The 22,566-nt window shown below is 33.6% G+C and overlaps 3 protein-coding genes and 1 non-coding gene across 5 annotated transcripts; 2 read left to right on the top strand and 2 right to left on the bottom strand.

Moving 5' to 3' along the window:
* The first annotated feature begins 2,503 nt into the window (after positions 1-2,503).
* LOC106764642 (putative box C/D snoRNA protein SPCC613.07) lies at positions 2,504-5,074 on the top strand. Its single transcript, XM_014648956.2, has 5 exons — positions 2,504-2,906; positions 3,145-3,346; positions 3,595-3,663; positions 3,779-3,911; positions 4,053-5,074. Exons 1-5 carry the CDS (start codon positions 2,663-2,665, stop codon positions 4,668-4,670), a joined length of 1,266 nt encoding a protein of 421 aa, XP_014504442.1. The 5' UTR covers positions 2,504-2,662; the 3' UTR covers positions 4,671-5,074.
* A 570-nt stretch (positions 5,075-5,644) lies between these two features.
* On the bottom strand, positions 5,645-5,715 carry TRNAG-GCC. The gene has a single exon. It is a non-coding gene; the product is annotated as a tRNA-Gly (tRNA).
* Positions 5,716-9,953: 4,238 nt separating this feature from the next.
* LOC106761955 (probable aminotransferase ACS12) lies at positions 9,954-13,615 on the top strand. 2 transcript variants are annotated; one of them, XM_014645628.2, is made up of 4 exons: positions 9,954-10,518; positions 10,748-10,876; positions 12,440-12,600; positions 12,670-13,615. In XM_014645628.2, exons 1-4 carry the CDS (start codon positions 10,087-10,089, stop codon positions 13,520-13,522), a joined length of 1,575 nt encoding a protein of 524 aa, XP_014501114.1. In that variant the 5' UTR covers positions 9,954-10,086; the 3' UTR covers positions 13,523-13,615. The 2 variants fall into 2 exon arrangements, with proteins under 2 accessions (XP_014501114.1, XP_022640339.1); XM_022784618.1 differs by having other exon boundaries at positions 10,383-10,518; positions 10,738-10,876.
* A 3,759-nt stretch (positions 13,616-17,374) lies between these two features.
* Positions 17,375-18,802, bottom strand: LOC106757366. The gene has a single exon (XM_014640025.1). It carries the CDS (start codon positions 18,800-18,802, stop codon positions 17,375-17,377), a length of 1,428 nt encoding a protein of 475 aa, XP_014495511.1.
* Between the last annotated feature and the right edge of the window lie 3,764 nt (positions 18,803-22,566).

The following is a 22,566-nucleotide window of genomic DNA, read 5'->3' as shown; positions in this document are numbered from 1 at the left end:
GTTGGAATACATGTTTCTATAACATTCCCGGATAAGATTTCTCAAACAGAACTTCTAAAATGAAACTTTTGGAACGATATCTCGAATCAAAATGCATGAAATACGTTCTAGAATAAACTTTTTATTATAATGGGATTTCTGGACAAACTTTTCATATATAACGAGTTTTGTGTTAGTCTATCGAAGAGATTCATCAAGGAGATACATATACTAATAAGATTAGAGCCTAATCATATAAGAGATTGATATCATTCTCTGTCTAAAACTTAGATTAATGGATCTTTCATCTTTATATAATGTTTTACTTTTTTATTTTTATCTAATGTGAAATTTAGATTCACACTTTTAAACGCTCATAGATGAGTTTTCTGAATTTTTTGGAAAGAGTTTTCTAGAATAATATTTTTTTTTTATCTTTTTCTCCCTGTGCAGCATTTTGTTTCTCTTCTTCCTTTGTAGTGGCAGTGAAGACGGAAGCAGTTCGTCAGCAATGTAGTAATGAAGGATGATGGTAATCTTGTCCTATTACTATGAGGGTTCAGTTAGTAATTATGAGAGTGAAGGAAGCAATAGCCTTATATTAAAATTGGATTTCAGTATAGCGCAAATGCAATGTTAAAATATATTGGACCTGTTTTATGGATTTGAACCCTCCCCAGTCTAGTATATGGTTTTGGGCCGAGGGAAAAATAAGGGGGCTTCTTCCTACACCTCCTCCTTCACTCTCATTTCAGTTCAGTGATTTCCTCCATTGCACATTGAACCTCATTTGCTCCATTGAAGCGTCAGGCAAGCTTTTCACATGCAAATAATTCTATTTTAAGCCTTATAAATATATAGTTATAAATAACAATAATAATAATTATATTATTTTTTATTATTTTAAAAGTAAAACACATGTACACTCGTGTGCTTTTACTGTATTTTAACAATAATTATTAAAAAAAGTAATTAAATTATTAAAGTAATTAAGTAGATGATTAGATATAATATTTGTTAAATAGTTACTCTAATGGTTACGTTCTTATCAACTTAAAAAAACCACTTTTTAAATCAATCAAAACTCTTTCGAAAGTCTCTATTTTAGATCCTCTCTTATCGCTTTATTTGTGTAATTTGATAACATTAAACATTTTAAATTAGGGTTTGGTGATGAATTTTAAAACGTGTTAAATCTAAAAATGAAAAATTAGGGATTTAAGGTTCGTTTTTCTTGAAAGTTGAAAAGCATTGAAAATAGTCGAAGGTTAAAGTCGCAAGTGATTACATACTGAAAAATATATTGAAATACAATCTTTAAATCACTCTCACTATATACATAAGTCATATTAGCCATTGCTTCAAAATCAACATCAAGTGCGTTTCTTTTGCTAAAATGGTTCTGAGATTCTTTTTCTCTATTTGGAACATTTGGCAAATTAACCATCAATTTACATAATAAAAAAAAAATACATGCATTAGAATGTCCAAAGAAAATTAAAAAGTTTGAAATCAGATACTTATACTTCAACTGAAGAATGACTATGTAGAAAATAATCACAAAAACAATATGACCAATTCAACAAAGAAAAAAATGTAGAATTTCAATGGAGATGAATCCAATAGGGGGCAGGAATTCAACTATGCAACCCGTCCATTTTTCCCCAACTCTATAACGACAAATTTGAAGGGTCCGAATCTATTAATACATTTTTTTTCCTAATCGCGAGTGGCGCTGCAACATTACTTCATCTCCATGAACGCATAATCCTAAATTTCGTTAAACCCTAGTCGCGCAAAACCCATAATCACGAACTCCTTGCACCATCGCGAGACCATGCCGTGAGAGCTCCAACGTCTCTTTCCTCGAGCAAGTGCGAGAACCGAATGCTTCATCTATGCAAGTCTCTTTCTTCACAAATTCATCAACTTATAAACTTAGAGACATCACAAAACACAAAAACAGAAATCCATTGTGAGTTCATCTCTCTCGCAAATAGAAACCTAAGAAAATCCTAATCTTAAAGGAAAGACCCTCAAAGACAATGGACTTCACTCCAATCTCAAACTCTATAAATCCATAATTTGTTGTGTTTTTAATCTTGAACCCAATTTAATTTAAATAAATCCAAATCCAGTGATGAAACCTGAGCATCAATTGCCAAAGTTGAAGATAATGAAGGAGGTTAAAAATGATGAACCCTAATTTGAGTTTCAATTATCAGAAACTTTATTTTTTTTATTTTTTAAATATACATTATGCATCACGTTTCAAAAAGACGGTCAGGTCAACTTTCCATGACATTAAAAGCTTAACCTCGCAATTTAAGGACAGATACCTAATGGAGTCAATTTTTTATTAATGGAAAAAAAAACCCACTTTTAAAATCCATAGTTTATTTATTATTTAAACATTATTATTCTTTTATTTTATTTTTTAAAATATATTGAAGTTTCTAATTTTTTTTATTAGTTATTAAAGAAGAAAAAAAGTTTAACATTTAAAACCATTACTAGTTAATAGTCCTTCAGTTTCTTCTTCCTCTTGTTACCGAACAATCCTCTGCTTCTTTCCATCGTGTGCCCTAGCCGCGCCGCTCAACCCTCACAGTTCGGTGACGAAGTGCACTCACCAACCACGGTGACGAGATTTTGGAGCAACGCTCTCATTGGAATCGCAAACATGTCCTCTTCTTTGCCACAAACCGAAGAAGGACAAGCCGCAATTCAAAATCTCACGAAAGGACCAACAGTGTGTGAAGAGTGCAAATCGAACCCATGGAAATACACGTGCCCCGGTTGCTCCTTGCACACGTGCAGTCTTCCGTGCGTGAAATCACACAAAGACCGAACTGGGTGTAGCGGGAAGAGAAACCAGACTCTGTTTGTTCCTCTTTCGAAGTTCGACGATAATATCCTTTTATCAGGTACCTTGTTTCTCAATCCTCGTACTCTGTCTTAAATATGCTGATAACTTGTTTTTTTCCTACTTGATTGCATAAGCACAATAATATTGTTAGTGACCTGTTTTCATGTCATGTTAGTTTTAGTGAGATATACCGTTCTTATTCTTGGTTTATTTTCTGCATTATCAATTTTCATTAGTCGGTACACCTGCTATGTCTGGCTAATCTGTTTGTTTACTTTGTGATGTCTTTTGGTTAGATTATAGTTTGCTGGAGGAGGTGAAGAGAGTGGCTGAATCTGCTCAGAGAATGAGATCTAAATTAGGCATTCATTCATATTTCAAGTTACCTCATTCACTTAAAAGCCTAAAGAATGCTGCTGGGAGCAGGAAAACCCAACTGATGTTTCTACCTCATGGAATGTCGAAAAGACAGAAAAACCGGTCTAGATATGATCAAAGGTATTTTTCGTCGTTTTATGATAACTAGCTTCAGTTTCGTTATTGTTTCCTTGTTTTTATCTTTTGGTGCATGCTGGATATGATTTGTAGTATACCTAGTGGATGTGTGGCAGTCTGATTATTAGATTTTCTTTTCAAGTTGTTATGAATTATTTTCTAGCACAATCTCAGAGGGAGGTCTAGCTTATAAGAATGTTTCATTTTTGGATTGTTAAGGTGGTAACTTTTGTTTCATACAATGCTTTCAGGAAGAAGTTTATATCTTGGACAATTGAATGGCGTTTTCACTCAACAGATATTGTTTTACATGACCATGGGTGAGTAACATTGATGGTGCTTTTGATTTAGAATACAAATTACTGTACCTTACCTTCTTAGTACATGCTTGGAGTCCATAGAATATTGAAAGGATATTGTGCTCCTGTTGTCTAGAGTTGATGAAAATTCAAGCTTTTGCTCCATTCTAGAGAAGCACCTTAAACCTGGTCCATGGAATAATCAGCTAAGGCCATTTTGTGATGTTCAGCTGGATTCTCTAAAGCTTTTCATTCGTAAATGCCCAGAGGTGGGTTTTCTTTGCCTATTTTTACTGTTGAAATTCAGTATCGTTCTGAGCTTGCAGACTTGTAGGATCACATTGACCGAACACATCAAGGCAAGCTTTTATTTTTTACTCATTAATTCTATCTGGTTCATGCAAATACAGGGTCCTAAATCACCTTTCAAAGAGATCGATATTAAACTGCCAATCAGAAAGCAATTAGCAGATATAGTCATTTTGGAGTTTCCTGTTGTTTTTGTTCTCTTGCCGTCTCACAGAATCAATTTTGAAGTTATTACGGATGTGCATACAAGAAAGCATAAATCACCACAGAAAGATAGTGAAGAAAATCAAACCCCGCAAGGGTTATCATTTAGGGAGGAGGTGATAGAAGATGACAACAGCTCTGTAGATCCTCGGGTTTTTGATATGATGAAGCAAGTGGAATCAAGTTTATCACAAGAATTGATGACCCGAAATACGAGTTCTGAGATAGCACCAAATTCCTCCAACAAGTCTCTGTTTGAAGGAGACACTGGAGGTGATCTTTCACATTCATTGACAGAAACCCAGAATCCAAACTTACCTGAAGAAATAGATTTTGACTTCGATCAAGATTTGATGGATTTCTATACTGGCATTTTGGATCAAACAAATCCTGGTGATCTTTTTGATTTTGATAGTGATTTTGCCAAGAAAACAGAAAATAAAATAGATATAATTGGTGCTAGTGAATTGTTCCCCTTGCCAAATGAATTGGAGGAAGGGGAAATCCCCGAATAATTGGTCACTATAATTCACTTCTGCTGAATAATTTTTGAGAAAAAGAGAAAACATTCACAGCGCCAATAATACATGTTGAGGTTGTGGTCCAGTTGTGTGGACATGATTGAAAAAGCTCGTGCATTCCTTCATATAAAGCATGGCAGAGATTCAAGATTACTAGTTTTTTGTGATAATTGATAACCATAAGGAATGACAGTAATTTTCAGTTTGGATGCTGCAATGGCTCCGTAAATCCTTTCTTGAAGATCAAGGTTCCCCTGCATAACGATTCAGACACACCACAGAAGCCGCGGTTGTATTTCTCATCACTTGAGGGAAAATTTTGGTATTGAATGTCACTTTTTTTATGTTTACATACTTTTGTGAAGGAGTTGATTTGAAATGAATAGATATTTTCCAGTCTTTGCGTTTGCCTCTTTTGGTATAATGCCATTTACATCAAGCATACTTTAATACATTGTCAAAACATGATTTCTAAAACAAGAGCTACACTTACGGAAATCCACTCTGTTTGCTGGAATAGTTGGTGATCTTGTAAGTGTAGTATTTTGTTCTGCATTAATGCTCTGTAGCTCATTAAATTAGAGCCACTGGCTTCAGTGTGAGGTTATTGTGACTGTAAACCTGGATTAAGAGAAGACTGGAATGAAAATTACTACAAAATTAATTTTTTTAATTAATTGCTACATATAGGTGATTACTATTGTAGTTGATTATAATTAAAATCAGTTTATTTGGATTAGCTTATCCAAAAAATGGTTTAAAGATGCAATAAAAGAATAGCTTTTACACAAGAAAGATTATAAGTTGTAAATCGATGGCAACCTAATTTTGTGTATACAAATATGTATTTTCATCCTCCATCTATTTCAACCATTTTAGGCATTTTTTGAGTAAAAAAGTACCAATTTTTATCAAGCAGACCTTCCAATTTTAATTACATAAATTTCAAGCTGAAAAGAAAAAACAACTGCACCAGCCGGGAATCGAACCCGGGTCTGTACCGTGGCAGGGTACTATTCTACCACTAGACCACTGGTGCTTCTTATTCTACTGATTGCATACATCTTATTTGATTCTTAGTGTTCTTTTTTGAATACTTGTTTTTGTTTTCTTGATTTTGAAACAGATTAAGATAAGTGACTCTAGTTATATTAAAGTATATTCAATTTCCTTTTGTCATCTTATTTGAGTTTAGTAGTTATAATTATGATTTATATTTATACTACTGTTGATACAATGTAAATTTTTATTAGAATTAAAAAAATGCCATTATGATTTAATTTAAATATTTCATTACGAGTTAATTTTTCACATATTAACTTCTAAAAATTAGAAATTTCACGAATCTATTTTATTTGAAAACTTTGTTTGGGTAATTATTTTATCATTATAAAACATTCATCACAATCTATTTTATAAAAAAAAAAAAAACAAAAGTGGAACTTTTATCAATGTTTTTAGGGTTAAATATGTTTTTAGTCCCTATACTTTGAGACAATTTTGGTTTTAGTCCATTTTCAAACTATAGTACAATTTAGTCATTCAACCTTAGAAAACTCTGGTTTTAGTCCTTTTTACCAAATTTTTTTAACTTTATTTGTTGTTTCAAGCACGTTTTATTATAGCATTTGGATTGTTTACACTGTTTGACACATTTTTACTTCAATGTTAACTGAGAAACGAGCTTGAAACAATAAATAAAGTTTAAAAAATTTGGTAAAAATGACTAAAACCAAAGTTTTCTAAAGTTGAAGGACTAAATTGTACCATAGTTTGAAAATAGACCAAAACCAAAATCACCTCAAAATTATAGGGACTAAAAACATAATTAACCCATTTTTTTATTCTATTCATCATGTTCTGTCTATACAACATGAGAAAATAAGTTACGAAAAATACATTTGATTAAATACATCATGTTCTGTCTACATTGCACGGTCAACGTGACCCATGAAGCTGTCTAACCTCTTACATTTACTTTTTGAGGTAATTATTTGGTACTGCTCTTGGATTTTCATCAATGTACAAATGTGTTTGTCATCTTTTATTTTATTGTGTTGTTGAGTAACACCATTCTAATATATGTTTGCCCTTTTCTTTCTCTTATGTTGGGTGACAAACTCAATATTTCAACCTTCGTACGATTTATTTTATATTTAAAATAACATTATCAATAATTAAAAGTTTTAATTATTTATTGGCAGATAAAATTATTATTACTTATCTTAATCAAATAATATGATTTTTTTAATTATTATTTAGGTGATTAATGTGGGATATTCAACATTACAAGCATATCAATATTTTGTATTGTGTATTGATAAACATATTTGTATTGGGAGGACAAGATACTTCGACTATTGATGTTAGGCGACATGTCATCTTGTGTCCATTATTGCAATGTTACCTTAAAAGATATAACCTTCGTTAGATAAAAGAAGATTAAGAATAATTAATCATGTATAAATCTAAAAAATTTATATATTCTAGACTCATAATACATGTATTACAAATAGTCATAAGGTATGAATAGATTCATTTATTATAACATTTATTACTCACTACTTATTTGAGTGTCAAAATGTTTTTATAAATTTTCCTATTAAAAATTTACATCTATTGATTAAAGAAACGTATACAAACAAAAAATACAAAAGACATATCAGCTTAAGATGTAAAAGAGTATGAATAAACACATAATTTTAAAGATAAAAATTATGATTAGAAAGTCTTATAGCAAGAACATTTGGAATTTTTTTTTTCTTACATTAGAAATATTCAATTTTGTTATTAAGAGACTGAGAAAAAGAAAAAGGAAAAGCTAAAAGAAATAAATTATTCCTAAAAATATAATTTATTCTCATAGTGTCAAAAATGCTATTATATTTTTATTAACTAATCTTAATCTATATTTTAATAATTGAGGTTAATAAGAAGACAAAAAAATATTTATTAATATTAGAAGAAAAGAAAATACCATATTTAACATTAGTGAAAAAATATATCAATATTAATAAAAGAATTAACTATGTCAGTATAAAAATAATAGTGACCGCTCTAGTCAGAAAATGACCAACAGATAAATTATTTTAAGTAATAATAGTTATTAATGGACAATTGATTGACAATTAACACGAATAATAGTCATGGTGATTAATGAGTTAGACCTAGTGTAAACTCATTATAATATTTATAAATATATGTTTTACGAAAAAGGCAGGTAATGAACTCTAATTAATAATCTTTATTACAAGATTATTACACGAAGTGACTGACTTGGGAGTGTTTTCTGCAGGCACCCTCCCCTGCAGTAGAACAAGGAGAAGAGAGAGAATTGCTCAATTGGATGATGGAGAGGACAACTTTGAATACTTTAGGTTAAAGATCTCAATCCTACCGAAACAGTATTATTTTAGATTGAATAAAAATAGTGATTATAATAGAAATTATGGATTTTAATTTGAAAGAGATTCATGGTCATGTGAGTAAAAAAAAGGATGTGGAACGTATAGTAATATAAGTAGAGGAGATGATATTTCAATAAAATTGAACTAAGAAAATATTAAAAAAAAGAGAAAAATAAAGAAAATATAAAAAAATTTAAAATATACATTACAAGTTTTTTATAAAAATAATTGGACTTAATTACTCGTATGTTTCTATTTTGGCAGTAATATATAGACTGAATTGGACTTAATTACTCAGTAACATACGAGTAATTGGACTTAATTACTCGTATGTTACTGAGCTTTCTATTTTAAAAAACTTTTAATTTTGTTTTCAAAATTGTGTATTAATCAAGTTTTTGTCGTTAGTTTTTCATAAAGAACGTCAAGAGTATAATGACATGACAAACAACATGTCAAAATTTATAATTGTTCCTTAAAAAGGTGGAGAGATCCACAAGATATCTAGAGAGCTCGACTAAGACCATGGAGAACTCGTACAGCTCAACAAGACACTCTCATAACTCAACTAAGTGTATGGAGAAGTCACATAATTTGACGATACATCAGGAGAGCTTGGTAAAATGCATGCAGAAGTCACATAACTCGGCAAAACATTCAGAGAACTCAGTAAAATGCATGGAGAAGTCAGCTAGCTTGACTAGAAATTGGGAGAGCTCGACAAGTTAGAATGAACTATTTGGACCTACCGAGCTATCTCAGTTCTCCATGCACCTTACCGAGTTGGTGAACTTTCCACTGAGTTATCTAACTTCTGGATGCACCTTACCAAGCTACAGGGATGTCTTGTTGAGCTATTTGACTTCTCCATGCATTTTATCGAGTCTTCTAGATGTCTTGTCAAGCAATATGACTCCTCCATGCACTTTACCAAGTTATCTGGATGTCTTGTTGAGCTCTGTCACTTCTCCATGCATTTTACCAAACTTTTTGGATGTATTATTCGTGCTATATGACTTTTCCATGTATTTTACCGAGTTTTTCTAATATTATGTCGAACTATATGATTTTTCCATATATTTTACTAAACTCTCCTAATCTCTTGTCGAGTTATGTGACTTTTCCATACATTTTACCGATATCTCTTAGTGTCTTTGTCAAATTATGACTTCTTAATATATGTTATTAAACTCTAAGGATGTTTTGTGTTAAAGCCGTCTTTACTAATCCAAATTTTCACATCACAAAAATTCTTATGTATGACGTCTTCATGTCACATAAACATATCTAATAAATCAACATTGACTATTTAAACTATGCTAAAAAAAACTTGATGCACGTTAATAAATTAAAAACGAAATTATAACTTTTAAAGAAATGAGAACCTAGCTGATACACCACCCTCAATTGCACTAGCCGAATAATTAAGCCAAATGATTACAATCTAAAATTTCTTCTCGTGACACCAAAAAACCCTTTGTGATTTTGAACTGCTCAATAATTTCGCTATTGTTAGGGAATTAGTTAGCTTACGAGGTGATTTAACACAGCTCCTATCGAGGTGCTTGACTCAAAATACTAAAATATTAAAAAATTAATTACAACTGTTTACATTTTAATATTTTCATGATAAAAAATTATATAATAATACATTGTAGTGAAGTAATTAATAATATGTATGAAAATCTCTCAATATGAAGAAAACAACAAAATCCCAATATGAAGGGATTAGGCGTGAATCCTCGTTTTCTCCTCCTTAAATAAAAATAAATAAATAATAAAGAAGATAAAATAAAAGAAAATCCAGAAGTGGTGTCGTTTAGAACAAGGAGGAAAAGGAATAGGATCCGAAGGGTAAAATGGGAAAGGAAGAAGGAAACAAAAGAAAGGAGAGAATCACAGAGACAGAGGTTCTTCCCTCTTCATTCTTTCATTTTGCTTCTCCTAACACCACACAAACCAAACCCCTCTCCACACTCCACCCTCACTCCCTCTCCGGGTCAATGACCCACGCCCGAAAGCCCACCAAGCCCAACCCCCACCCCCGCCAGGCCCATAACCCTTCATTCTCCACCACCGGCATGAAACTCATCGTCCCTCTCCAGGGCGTCGTCCAGGGCCGCGGAGGGCTTCTCCTCGGAACCCTCGTCCCCTGCGCTCTCTTCTACTTCCTCCAGCTCTACCTCAAACGACGCCGTTCCAACTTCTCCCCTCCCTCCCCCTCCTCCGAGCCCACCCTCCCCCGAACCTCCTCCCGCTCCAATTTGTCCACACGTGGCTCCATTTCCCGGGTTCGCCTCTCCAAGCTCGCCACGCAGATTTCCAGGCCCGACGACTCCCTCTACTACGTCGGCTTGGAGAGGGCTTCACGAGATCCCTACCACGCCGTTAACAATCCACATGGGATTATTCAGCTGGGCTTGTCGGACAACAAGGTTGGTTCTTGACAGATTAACGCACTTTCCATACACTCTTTCAGATGTGTTTTCTCTTGTTGATTTGAATTTAAAGCATTATGGTTGTTACATCTTATTTAATGACTCTCTCTCTCTCTCTCTCTCTCTCTCTCTCTCTCAACACAATTGTGTTATTGATTAATTTTAACTGATTGAATATAGTGTCTGTTGCTAATCTGGTTGCTGTTAATTGTTGAGGTGGGTGTAGCTGTGCTTCGATTTGATAGGGGAATGGGTGGCGCGGAACTTGGAGGGGACGATGAGTGGCGGTGTTGATTTGGGTATTAACGGGATTGCGCCGTATCAGACGTTTGATGGGGTGATGGAATTGAAAATGGTAAGAAGTTTTGTGCTTCCTAGTGTCAGTGGTAATTCTACTAGTGCCACTTTTTTTGTTTGTTTAGTTTTTGTGCGTACCATGGTCCGGGCTAATCTCCATGTGACATGTTACAGACTTTATTAGCTGTTTTTTGTAAATTTAAAAACTTGGTTATGTGTCGAGTGGTGATTGGCTGGGACCATAGACACATGGTAGTCCTGGAGCATGCAATGATTTCTCATCAGTGGGGGATGGAGTAGAGTGTTTGAATTCACAGGGGAACTTGCATGTGTACATTATCATTTTGTGTTGTCGTTTAAGGTTTTGGGGGTTGTCATTTAATAGTTTTGTTGGTCTTTGTTGTGACTTGCATGTGGGGTAGACTTGGAAAATCTTTCATCGCGTCATTCCTGAAAGTGAAAATGTGTATCAATTTTGTTTCATTAGGGGAGTAAATTGACAGTAGAAGACTAATGTGACTTATCCTAAACCTTTCAAGGTTCAAATTGGTGTTTTCACATTTTGTTGTTATTTTAACACTAAGGTAGGACTAATATTCAAAAAGTTAAAACTGTTAAGAACTGATATATTGGCGGGTTTTATAGCATTTCTAACACACTCCCTTGCCACGAGCTTTTTACCATGGAAAGTGAATGACGCGGGCCTACTTATGCTTGATTTCGATTTGAATTTTTTATTTAAGAAGTACGGGAGTAGTAAGGATCCAACCCTCGACCAGACCACATGTTTAGAGTGGTTGTCATGACCAACCATTCCAAAAGTTTAATTTGTTAGGCGAAGGAATACAAATGACCTTAAAGCATTTCTAACATACTGGAGGATGGGAAATGTTGTAATGAAAATCGTTGTCATTACAGCCCTGGCTTAAAGCTGGTGCTAGCTAAGCTACAAGTTCCTAAGCTGATAAGTTTTGATTTAAGTATTATTAGTCGTGGCTTCTCTTGCTACTCAATAATTTTAAATGAAGAACTTGAGCTTTTAGAATCCATTAAACTCAAGTTTGAACACACAAACTGGAAGATCAGTGCATGCTTGGGAAAAAGTTACCATCAACGTTAAAGGACACTTAAAATATGGTAGACCTGTGTTAACCCCCCACTTTTACCTAATGGGAAAGTGTTATTGTCACCTCGAAGCACCTCAAATGGCAATCCAAACACACCCATAAGTGATAGAATTCTGGAATTGTTCCAGAATTTGTAGTACAAATTCAGAACACTAACACAGGTGTAAAATCTAACAACGAGTCTCCTTCAAACAAACTTTAGTAGTTTAACTCGATGAATCAGAAATCTGTCACACATCCTATTTAATAAGTACACACCTCTAACTGCAGTATACCACATCTTATGGCTGTCCTACAGCTACTAAACACTCAAATGCCGCAAAAAGATCACATAACTGTCCTACGTAAATCATTACATTTCAAAATTCTCTTTTTAAGATACGTTATTGTAATACTGTTCCCCTACAACCTATGGTATTTTAAATTTGGTTTGTTGACGGTCATGCTGTTCTTTTGTTTATCCACTAAACTTTTGTTTCGCTTTGGTTTTTCAGGCCTTGTCAGATTTTATGCATCAGGTGATGGGGGAATCAGTGAAATTTGACCCATATAATATGGTTCTAACAGCTGGGGCAACTCCTGCAATTGAGATATTATCCTACTGTTTGGCAGACCATGGGAATGCATTCCTTGTCCCTACACCATATTATCCGGGGTAATTTCTTACACTTTCTTGAACTCCTCTTTCTAATTTCTCGTTCTAAATTTAAAAGGAACTGTGCAGATTTGACAGGGATGTAAGATGGCGTCCAGGGGTAGACCTGATACCTGTTCACTGTCGCAGTACTGACAATTTCAATCTAAATATCACTGCTCTTGATCAAGCATTTAGTCAAGCAAGAAAACGAGGAGTCAAAATTCGTGGAATTCTAATTTCCAACCCTTCAAATCCCGTTGGCAATATTTTGACACAAGACATGCTCTACAGTCTTCTGGACTTTGCTGAAGACAAAAACATTCATATCATTGTTGATGAAGTATATGCAGGCTCCACATACGGAAGTGAGAAGTTTGTGAGTCTAGCTGAAGTTCTTGATTCAGATATAGACAAAAGTCGGTTTCACATCGTATATTCCCTGTCAAAAGACCTATCTCTTGCCGGATTTAGAGTTGGGGTTATATGTTCATTCAACGACAGTGTTTTGGCTGCTGCCAAGAAGTTGACTAGATTTTCCTCTATATCTGCTCCGACCCAGAGGTTAGTTACTTCAATGCTTTCAGATAAAAGATTTATTCGGGAGTATTTAGAAACCAACCGGAAAAGAATACGACAAGTGCGTGATGAATTTGTGGATTGTTTAAGTAAACTAGGAATCAATTGTGCCAAGAGCAGTGCTGGTATGTTCTGTTGGGCTGATATGAGTGGATTGATACGACCATATAGTGAAAAAGGGGAAATTGAGTTGTGGGAGAAGTTTTTAAGTATTGCTAAGATCAGTATAACTCCTGGATCAGCCTGCCATTGCATAGAACCAGGATGGTTTCGAATTTGTTTTACTACCATAACATTAGAGGAGGTCCCTCTGGTTATTGAACGAATTAGGAGAGTTGTTGAAAGTTGTAATTCTTCTAGTTGAAGTTTCATTATTTTCATTGCCGTATACGGTTAGTGCTGATGTTGCAGTTTAAATTTTTTGGAAAGGAATATACATCTCTAGTTATCAAGTTCAGCTTATAATGCCAAGTCTCAACAGAGTAAAATCAAAGTTTGCAACTAGAGTCTGGTTTAGAATAAATTTTAGTGTAAGATTGGTTTTGGCCTGGGAAACTACTCTTTAGGGTTTCTTTCAATAAACATACCCAGGGCAGTTTCAGTCTTGGAAAGAACTAATTCTTGAGTAGTCCTTCATTATATTACTGGTTTTTGAGGTACATACAACCTCCAAGAGGTAGTTTTCTCATGATTTTTTGTGCGCATTTCTTGGATGGCATATCCATGTGGCAGTGTGCCTTTGAAAGGGGATTCATTTTTTATATAAATTTTCAGAAATTTGTGGATGTTGAAAAGAATGTAAATCTCAACTTCCCTATCAGGAGAGGTTAGAAAGGAGTATACTTTGCATTTTGGGGTGGTACTACAAGAATGAAACTTTTGCTTAAACTAGAAAAGTGATGGGAAATTATCCATTGGGGACCTGTTTTCTCAGTTTAACTATGCAGGTAACCTAGTGCACAGTGGATACAACATAAAGATGCATCATGGGAAAGAGGAAAAAAAGGCAGAAAATATTTTAAGTCATTTTATTAAAGGAAAGGATGACTCAATCACTAAGGGTGTTTGACCGGTTTAATTTTTAAACAAAATTATATGAATTTTGTGATAGATAAGTGATACAATATACTTAGAGGGTAAAGGAAAAAAACTAATTGGAAAAGACAATCTTCTATGCCTTTTTGTTATAAAAGTTGGCCCTTAAACACCATATTACAATGGTTAAACATTGGCTATTAATTAATTCCCAAAAAACTTATCAGCCATTATTCACAAACATAACCCGTTCTATTCAATCATCTAACACATTAAACATAGAGTCTCTCTTATAGTTTAATATAGAATATACGAAGATAATAATGCAGAAAAAAAAAATTAAGATTATACATTTTTATCTAATACATGGATTTTATACTAAATTATTTATTAATATTTTCCTCTATCTTCTATGATTTTGATCTTTTAGGAGACATTTTTTTTAAACAAATTCATACTTTATTATGGTTTTAATTGAAAGATCACCTATAACTTTTACCACCTTTAGGTTATAAATACCCTTTATGCATCTGATCTTGTTTATTTTTTCTCAATTAAATGCAAAGCCATATCAAGATATTATTAACCCTTATGCAAACCAAGCAAAACATCCCTGCAGTTAAAAAAGAACACAATGAAATATCTTCCACACTCTGTGTGCCAGTGGTTTTGACTTATATGGTTATGCTACAAACAAGAAACGTTTAGTTAAATAAAAAAAATGATATTTTGACACAAACTTTTTACATTCATTTGATACTATTTTTCTTTATTTTAAAAAAAAAATATACAAATTTATTTTTTTATAATCATTTATTCTTGTAACATGTTTCAAATATGAATGTAAATGTATCTCACTTTACTTTTAGTTAAATTGTAATGAAATTCAAAATTTAATGTTAGTTTTTGGTAGATGTGAGTTGAGATGAAGTTTTAGGTTAAAGATAGTGAGGTTGTGGGTTGATTGAATCGAGATGAAAAAGGCCTTCCAACTTGGATTGTAGAATTTGATATGCATGTAAACCCAATCATGTTTTGGCCCACTTGAATGGAAATGTCACCACCATATGGGGGCAACAATGGTCAAATTTCTTGAGAAGCTCTTCACATAGATCTCAAGACACCTAATTGCCCTTCAAAAAAAAAAAATAGAAACTTTAAATAGGGTTATGTGCCTTTCTTTATTTTGATTAAGCACTCAAGAGAAAAAGCATGGTTTAGTTGAAATGATGATATAGAAGAGACAGGGTTCAATCTTTCTTGCTATTCCTTGGTAAGTTTTACAATAAACAAATACAAATAGTTGTTTGGTTAATGATGTTTAGTAGGGTCTAAGAGTTATAAATATTGAAAAAGGGGTTAACATTTATTGGAAACTTGAACTAATTGGACCACTTGTTATTTGCAAACCTGTGAGCTGTGTCTGCTAGTGAAAGGAAGATCCACAAAAGGAAGAAAAAGATCAAGAAAAGTTAGCAAAGGAAAATAAAATAATAACAATGGTTTGAGGGCAAAAAAAAAAAAAAAATTTTGTTCTGTTTAGATGTTTTTGTATAATTAATCAAATAATTTACTAGACCCCAGATGCGTTGAGAATTTGTATATTGAATTATTACCCCATTTGCTCCTTTATAAATATGTAATAAATTTCTAAAATTTAAAATAAATAATATTATTTTATATTATTTGAGTTATTAACACCTTAATTTTATGCTCAATTGTGATGTTCTAAATTGTCTATCAGTGATGGAGTGCTGAACAAAATTTATTTCCTAGCCAATAAATTTATGTTCTGATCTTAGGTTTAATTTCCTAAGATATCCGAATGTCCACTTCTAGAGTGTTATAAGGAGGTATGAAAACTATCCTCAATCTTATTCTTAGATTTATTTGGCTACAGCACAGCATGGGAAATAAGAACATTTGAAAAAAAAATCATATAAATTTTTTTAGATCTAAATAGTAGATTTAGCCATTTAACTAATTTGACTATTTCTTGTAAAGAAAAAATAAAAAAAACAAATTTGACTCTTGCAAGTTTTGGCAATTGACTTCAAGCTCAATTATCAATGTCTTTGGATCTCAAATTTGAAAAAGTGAAGAAAAAAAAGAAGCTTTTGAATTGTGCATGCATTATAAGACCATACCAAATGAAAATAACTACTTTAGTTAAATTTCACATTTATATAAGATTTTAACAAAATTCGATTAATATTAGAATTATTTTTACATTGCCATTCAATTATAAATTTTAAGGTGATAAAATTGTCATTTTTGTAATAATTATGTTAAATATTGTACATAGATTAATTATTCCTAACTATAGCTATTGTAAAACTATTAAACATATTTATTAATTACATGACTCCATGCATACTAGATTTCAATAATTAAACATTTTGATATTTTCTGGTAGAGAATTTTAGAAATTGATAATGTCCCCTTTTTAAAAAATCTATACTTAGCAACTTTAAAGAGATAAGTGAAGACTTTAAATTATAATTCTATGCTACAAATTGTTTAAGATTTAATATATTCAATATACTTATTTTCACAGATCAAATTAATTTATAACACAACATGAATAACTGGTATGATGCAGAAAAAAAAGTGCAGTATTGAACTGTACTCTGATTAATGTTCAATGAAATTAGCTCCATCAAAGATGAACAAGGATTGACTGTAATATATAATCAATAATTTATTGGTCATCACATGAACCCCATTGAGCTGAGTGTGTTGCTACTGAAACAGCCACAAAATTCAACATTAATAAATCTGATTAAACCCCACTAAGTAGCAGTTGATGATAAAATTAATTATGCAGAAAAACAATACACAGGAATATTTCCACATGATTATGAGAGTATGTATGAATCATGAAAGGCCTTGCATTTCTTGGAGATTTCACTCAAAATTAATATATCATTTACATACATATACAGATCCGGGTTAGAAAGAAATTACCAAACCTCAAGGATCTGAACTTACCACAATTAACTACCTAAAATCAACCATTCATAGAGGCAAAATTAGAACCCTCATGAGAAAGTTCATGATCAAGGTTTTAAATTATAGTTTCATCATGACCTTTTGATGCTGTGAGAAATCTTTTAAAACCTTGATCATGAAAAGGAAGAGAGAAAGAAAAGAAGAAAGAAGAAACTGATGATATGTCTCCTTAGCTGGGCTTGTGCAAGCTTAAGAAGCCATTATTAAATTTGGTACATTCAAACAATGCCTTAGCTGTCATTTCCCTCTCAAACCTCCAAACATAGTTCAACCCCACAAGCAGCTCAGTGATGGCAGCTTCTGTCTTCTCTTTGTTTGCAAAGAACAAAGTCTGCAACAACAACACATTGGTTTTTGGTACTAAGTTCTGCTGCTCATAGCTTCTTTCGCTGTGCCACTTTATCATGTTATGTGCCAATGGTGCCAGCCACCCCAGAATCCTCCCCAATGCATCCCTCCATTCTCCGGCGAGCACGTGATCATCACATGCAGAAAACCCCACCCCTCTCAATCTTGCCCTTAAAGATGACCTTATGCTACTTGGTAACATCCCATACAAATCATCTCTGGCATCCACCCCAACCAACTGGGGTGACTTTATCATCTTCTCCAACACCATTACCAAGTTTGCATAGTGCAAGGCCAAAGCTGAAGCACCCAAAGTATCACTGTCACCGTCACCCTTCAACTTCAACACCTTGCAATTAGACTCGAAAAACCCATTTCCCAAATTTTCATTTTCGTCGTCAAGTTTTGAGCTTTTCAACGGCCCAGATACAAAGGAGCAAGAAGAAATAGGGTTTTGGTGATCGGAGGGATAAACGGAAGACAAACTACGTGACAAAAAGGGAACACTACTACTATGGCCGATTCCGAAGACAACTTTAATCCGCGCTAACACGGTGAAAACAAACCTTGCTAACAACAAAACAACCCCATCGAAGTTTTTGTTCCATAACGACCGTTCCTTCAAGTTCTTCACCTCTTGCTTCTGCCAGAAAATCTTCTGCTGAAGATCGCTTAGTTTTTTGTGAGAGGAGTGTTCGGTGGCGGCGTTGTCAGCGTTGAGAAGCGCTTTTTTAAACGCGCTTTCGAGGAGCGTGAGAGCGTCGATTTCTTTGTGGAGTGTTGCCGTGAGAGTCACGTAATGTTGCAATTTTCTGTGTTTGGTTTCGATGTCTTTCGGGGTGGTGAGGGTCCACGCGCGCGGGTCGAGGCCTGAGTTCGCGAACTCGGTGAAGATTCGGTGGAAGGATCGGAGAGAAGGTTCGTGGCAGTAGTTGCTGAGTCGGGAGACCGAGTTGGCAACGAGTCTGAGCGAGTCGGCGAACTCGGCCACGGCGAGGCTTAGAAGAAAAGACTCGTCGTTTGAGATGAGCTTGCGCACGCCTTCGAGCGCGATGGCGTCGTTGCGGAGGCGAATGACGTTGGCGTCGGAGAGGGACTGCCAGAGGTGGAGGAGCTTCGACATCACGTTCGCGATCTCGAAGGACAAAACGGCGACGTGCTTTGGCTTCGACGAGGAAAACGACGGTTTCTTCGTGAGGCTGTGCGACAGCGCCGTTTTGACCTTGATGAGCCAGGTTTCGAGGGCCATGGAAAATTTAGATTTTGGGTTGACGGGGTTGGAGGAGATTGAGTTTGGTGAAATGGGTCGCGGTTTTTTCTTGGTGAGTAAGTGGGTTTGAGGTTGAACTAGGTGGTGAGCGCCATGTGTTTGTGAATATGCACGAAAGAGAAAGAGAGAAATATTTGATAGATTGATGGTGTGGTATTGTTGTTCTACAGAGAGAAATAAGGATGAAGGAGATTGTGACGGTAGAATGTGTGAGGTGAAGACGTAATTAGAAAGAGAGGGGGTGAGAGTTAAGTGTGGTTAAAGTATTTAAAGTATAGACCCACATGCAGTTTGTAGTGGCTGAGTGTGGTAGATTGTGGCGTCAGAGGGTTGGTTTATTGTCAATTCTTGTTAGGATTCAGTCGCTCCAAAAGCGCGTAGAAGCTTCACTCATGATGAAGCTGTTTGCTTTGTGAAGGTGTTTAAGGTGTGGGGAATGGGGGTTTATGCACTTTGGTTTGAATATTTATTTAGCTTTTTTGGGTTTGTAAAAGGCTTCTGGCTGCTGTATTATTGATTTCTTAGTTGGTAAAAGAGACCTTTTCTGTTGTGTTTGGATGCACAGAAACGCTTTTTCTTAGATGCTGCTATAATTTATCAGGAGAGAGGGCCATATAATTATTGGCTCTTTCTTTTTTGTAATTTTAAATTCTCTGTTCATATTCATTTGTTTCTATCGTTCCTATGATTAATTAACTATTTCTTCTCTCATCTCACATGCACCATTTTCTACCTCCATAAAAGAGAAAGTAAAAGAAAACTTGACAGTTCAGTAATCTGCTAAGACCATATCAGTGATGATTAGCAAAAGAATGTGACTAAATAGTTCCAGTCTTTCTTGGTCCAAAGATCTCTCATTAATTCAGTTGACTGATACTTTGTATCTTAAAATACACTCAAGTACTCTAAGTTCATTCCTATTACAGTGAATATTATGCAACCATGATGGAAAATAATTACATATGCACTTTAAATTCCACTACAACTTCACTATTCCTTGTTTTGGCGTACAAAGTATGACATCCAAAAAAGTTTTATGTTAGAATGTTTTGCGTTTGAAACAGTGTTTGTATAGATGAAATTATTATATGGCAAACAAGTAATGTCAACTGTCAGAAAGCAATGCTTAGTGTGCATAATTGATGAAGTTTGACTTGGAATAGTTAATGAGGGTCAGGAAGCAATAAAAACACATAGATAGTGGCGTACGCCTAAAAGAATGATACATTCAGAATAGCATACACATAGTGCAGATATTTGGTGGTGGAAATATAAAGAAAACTCATCCACTACCTCACTCATTCACATCACATGGCTAGTGGTTGGCCAGGTTCATACAAATATTTCGAACTCATCAAATGCTCCCAACATCTTTCTATCTATAATCTATTTTTTAATATAGTATGCAGATCTTGGTGATCAAACTGTAACAGTGCATGTACATTAGAGTGAAAATGAGACTATTATTCACTTGCTATCAGAATAAATTATCTGCAGAGTTAGTTTTTATTTCTTCTTTTTTACCTATGCCTTGTCTTTAGCCAACCAATGGAAAGACAGTGAAGGGTTTCCAAGCTGAGTTGTTGGAAAATGAAGAGACATTATGAGCCCATTTTCCATTGATATTGATGCCTCTATTGAGAAGCATGATCATGCATTATCTTCATCTTTTTGTTTTAACATATGCTGAATAAATTTTCTCTTCTGCTTCAAGAAAGACAGCCTGGTATGCTACTTATTATTTTATCCATTCACTCACCCTTCTGCACATGGGACAAAGAATATATATGGTAAAAATAAAAGAACCTCAACATTATTGGGATAGCTTGACACAACTATTTCCTCATTTTGGTGCATTTAAACTTGTATTAAAGGAAGGTTCTTTTTCGTGAAAGGTTAGTTTAAAAACAATCACAGAAAAGTTTATAAGCAACAAAAAAAATCAAACTTTAGTACTGATTTTGTATAAAAATCTAACCAAGTGAGACACTGACTCATCTTCACTCAATGTGTAAACTCTTAACTTTGAATTTACAGAGAAAAAATCAGTGTCTAACTTAATAGTTTTATTCAATGATCCATTAGTCACTATACAAGAATTCTACATCTTTTGACTATCACACCGACTAAAAATAAGATTAAATTATAATATATAACTGAATGCAAACTTCATCGAAACTTCATCGATTTTACAACGTTGAGTTAGAGTTAAAGTTTACTTCTCAACATCAACTTCAATCTAAAATATTGAAGTTTATTGATTTTTCTCTATATTTTTCTTGGTTGTGAAACTTCTGACATCTTATATTCAGACATTAATCACTTAATTTATCTTTATTAGATTTGAGACTTTTAATTTTCTACTTAAATTTTAGACACAATGATATAAAATATGCAGGAGTTTATCTTTCTATTTCATTATTGATTCTCCTAAGGAGGCAGTGGCCTGAAGCACAGGGATATGCAATGAAAGAACAAAAAAACTAATTTGCTAAATCCCAGATAAAATATATGTTTGTTATTTTGGAAAAAGAAGCCTCCAAATCAATCTTTGGCATTCTCATGATACATTTGACTGCAAGCTGGAAAAAAAATATAGTTTTACAATCACCATGCCACCTTGGTAACTCAGTCAATGAGTATTGAATGAGCAGGAAGAAGTGCAAGATGAGTGTTTCAGAAGACAAAGAAGATGAATATGAAATTGTCTTTTTGTGTTTATGCAATGAACCAGCACTCCATTTTTGAAAATCAAAGAAGATTAGATTCTTGAGGTAGTGAGAAAAATGAAAGTACCCAAGTACATGTTGATGAAATGCATTAAGCAATGACATAAACATGCAATATAATCATATAAAATTAATTGCAGAGTAAGAATGAGCAGACCATATCAGACAATCCCCGCAAAAAGTGTAAGCCAATCAGAGATCACACTCTTCACTCATTTTACATTTTCTTTTTCCTATGTTTAATGCATATACAATAAAATAAAATAAAATCACTGGTTAAGATCTTAACAGGCAAAATAAATACATAACTTTTTTTTTATATATTTTGGTAGAAAGTCTGTATCAAACTAAAAATAAATAAGACAAACTTACAATAGATACAAATATTTGTTTACACATTAATTTTATAAATAATATTTAATTATATTAAAAGTTTGAGTAAGATATACTATACACAGACATTATGGTGATGATATTTTGATGTTGAAATGAAACGAGCTTATCTATGTTGGAGGTTTCTGTGTATAATAAGTGAATAACACTATACATCTTTTGCTTTTAGATTTTGCATAACACCTTTTTTTTACACCATTTTGATACTGTACACGTGTCAAAATGTGGTTGGATGATTTCAAATTAAAAAAATAAACTTTAGTTTTTCTTTTCCAAATATATCCCTGCCTCAATTTTTTTAATTTGAAATCGTCCAATCACATTTTGACACGTATGCAGTGTCAAAATGGTGTCAAAAAATCATTTTCTGCAACCATACACGTAACAGTGACACAAACCACCTTTCTTAAATTTTAATAACATATAAAACGTTGAAAATCTCAAATCGAATAGAAATAAAACCAAATTATAATATATAAATGGAATATAAACCTCATTTTAGAAACCACTTTCTAATACTACAAGATACATATGTATCTCTTAAGTATTTTTAAAAATATTAGGCTATGAGAACCATGCATATGCCCTGCCACAAACACCACAAATTAATTACTTGATTAA

The sequence above is a fragment of the Vigna radiata genome, chromosome 1 (genome assembly GCF_000741045.1).
Source record: "Vigna radiata var. radiata cultivar VC1973A chromosome 1, Vradiata_ver6, whole genome shotgun sequence".
Lineage (NCBI taxonomy): Eukaryota > Viridiplantae > Streptophyta > Magnoliopsida > Fabales > Fabaceae > Vigna > Vigna radiata.
Note: the sequence above shows the minus strand (reverse complement) of the source record. Positions and strands in the feature narration are given on the sequence as shown.

Bases quoted from the DNA above. Each gene is read 5' to 3' on its own strand.
- LOC106761955 (XM_014645628.2), top strand. From the start codon at position 10,087: ATGACCCACGCCCGAAAGCCCACCAAGCCCAACCCCCACCCCCGCCAG. The intron at 10,519-10,747 runs GTTGGTTCTTGA...AGGTGGGTGTAG, and splicing joins TGGGCTTGTCGGACAACAAG to CTGTGCTTCGATTTGATAGG. The intron at 12,601-12,669 runs GTAATTTCTTAC...GGAACTGTGCAG, and splicing joins CCTACACCATATTATCCGGG to ATTTGACAGGGATGTAAGAT.
- LOC106764642 (XM_014648956.2), top strand. From the start codon at position 2,663: ATGTCCTCTTCTTTGCCACAAACCGAAGAAGGACAAGCCGCAATTCAA. The intron at 3,664-3,778 runs GTGAGTAACATT...CCTGTTGTCTAG, and splicing joins ATTGTTTTACATGACCATGG to AGTTGATGAAAATTCAAGCT. The intron at 3,912-4,052 runs GTGGGTTTTCTT...ATGCAAATACAG, and splicing joins TCATTCGTAAATGCCCAGAG to GGTCCTAAATCACCTTTCAA.
- LOC106757366 (XM_014640025.1), bottom strand. From the start codon at position 18,802: ATGGCCCTCGAAACCTGGCTCATCAAGGTCAAAACGGCGCTGTCGCAC.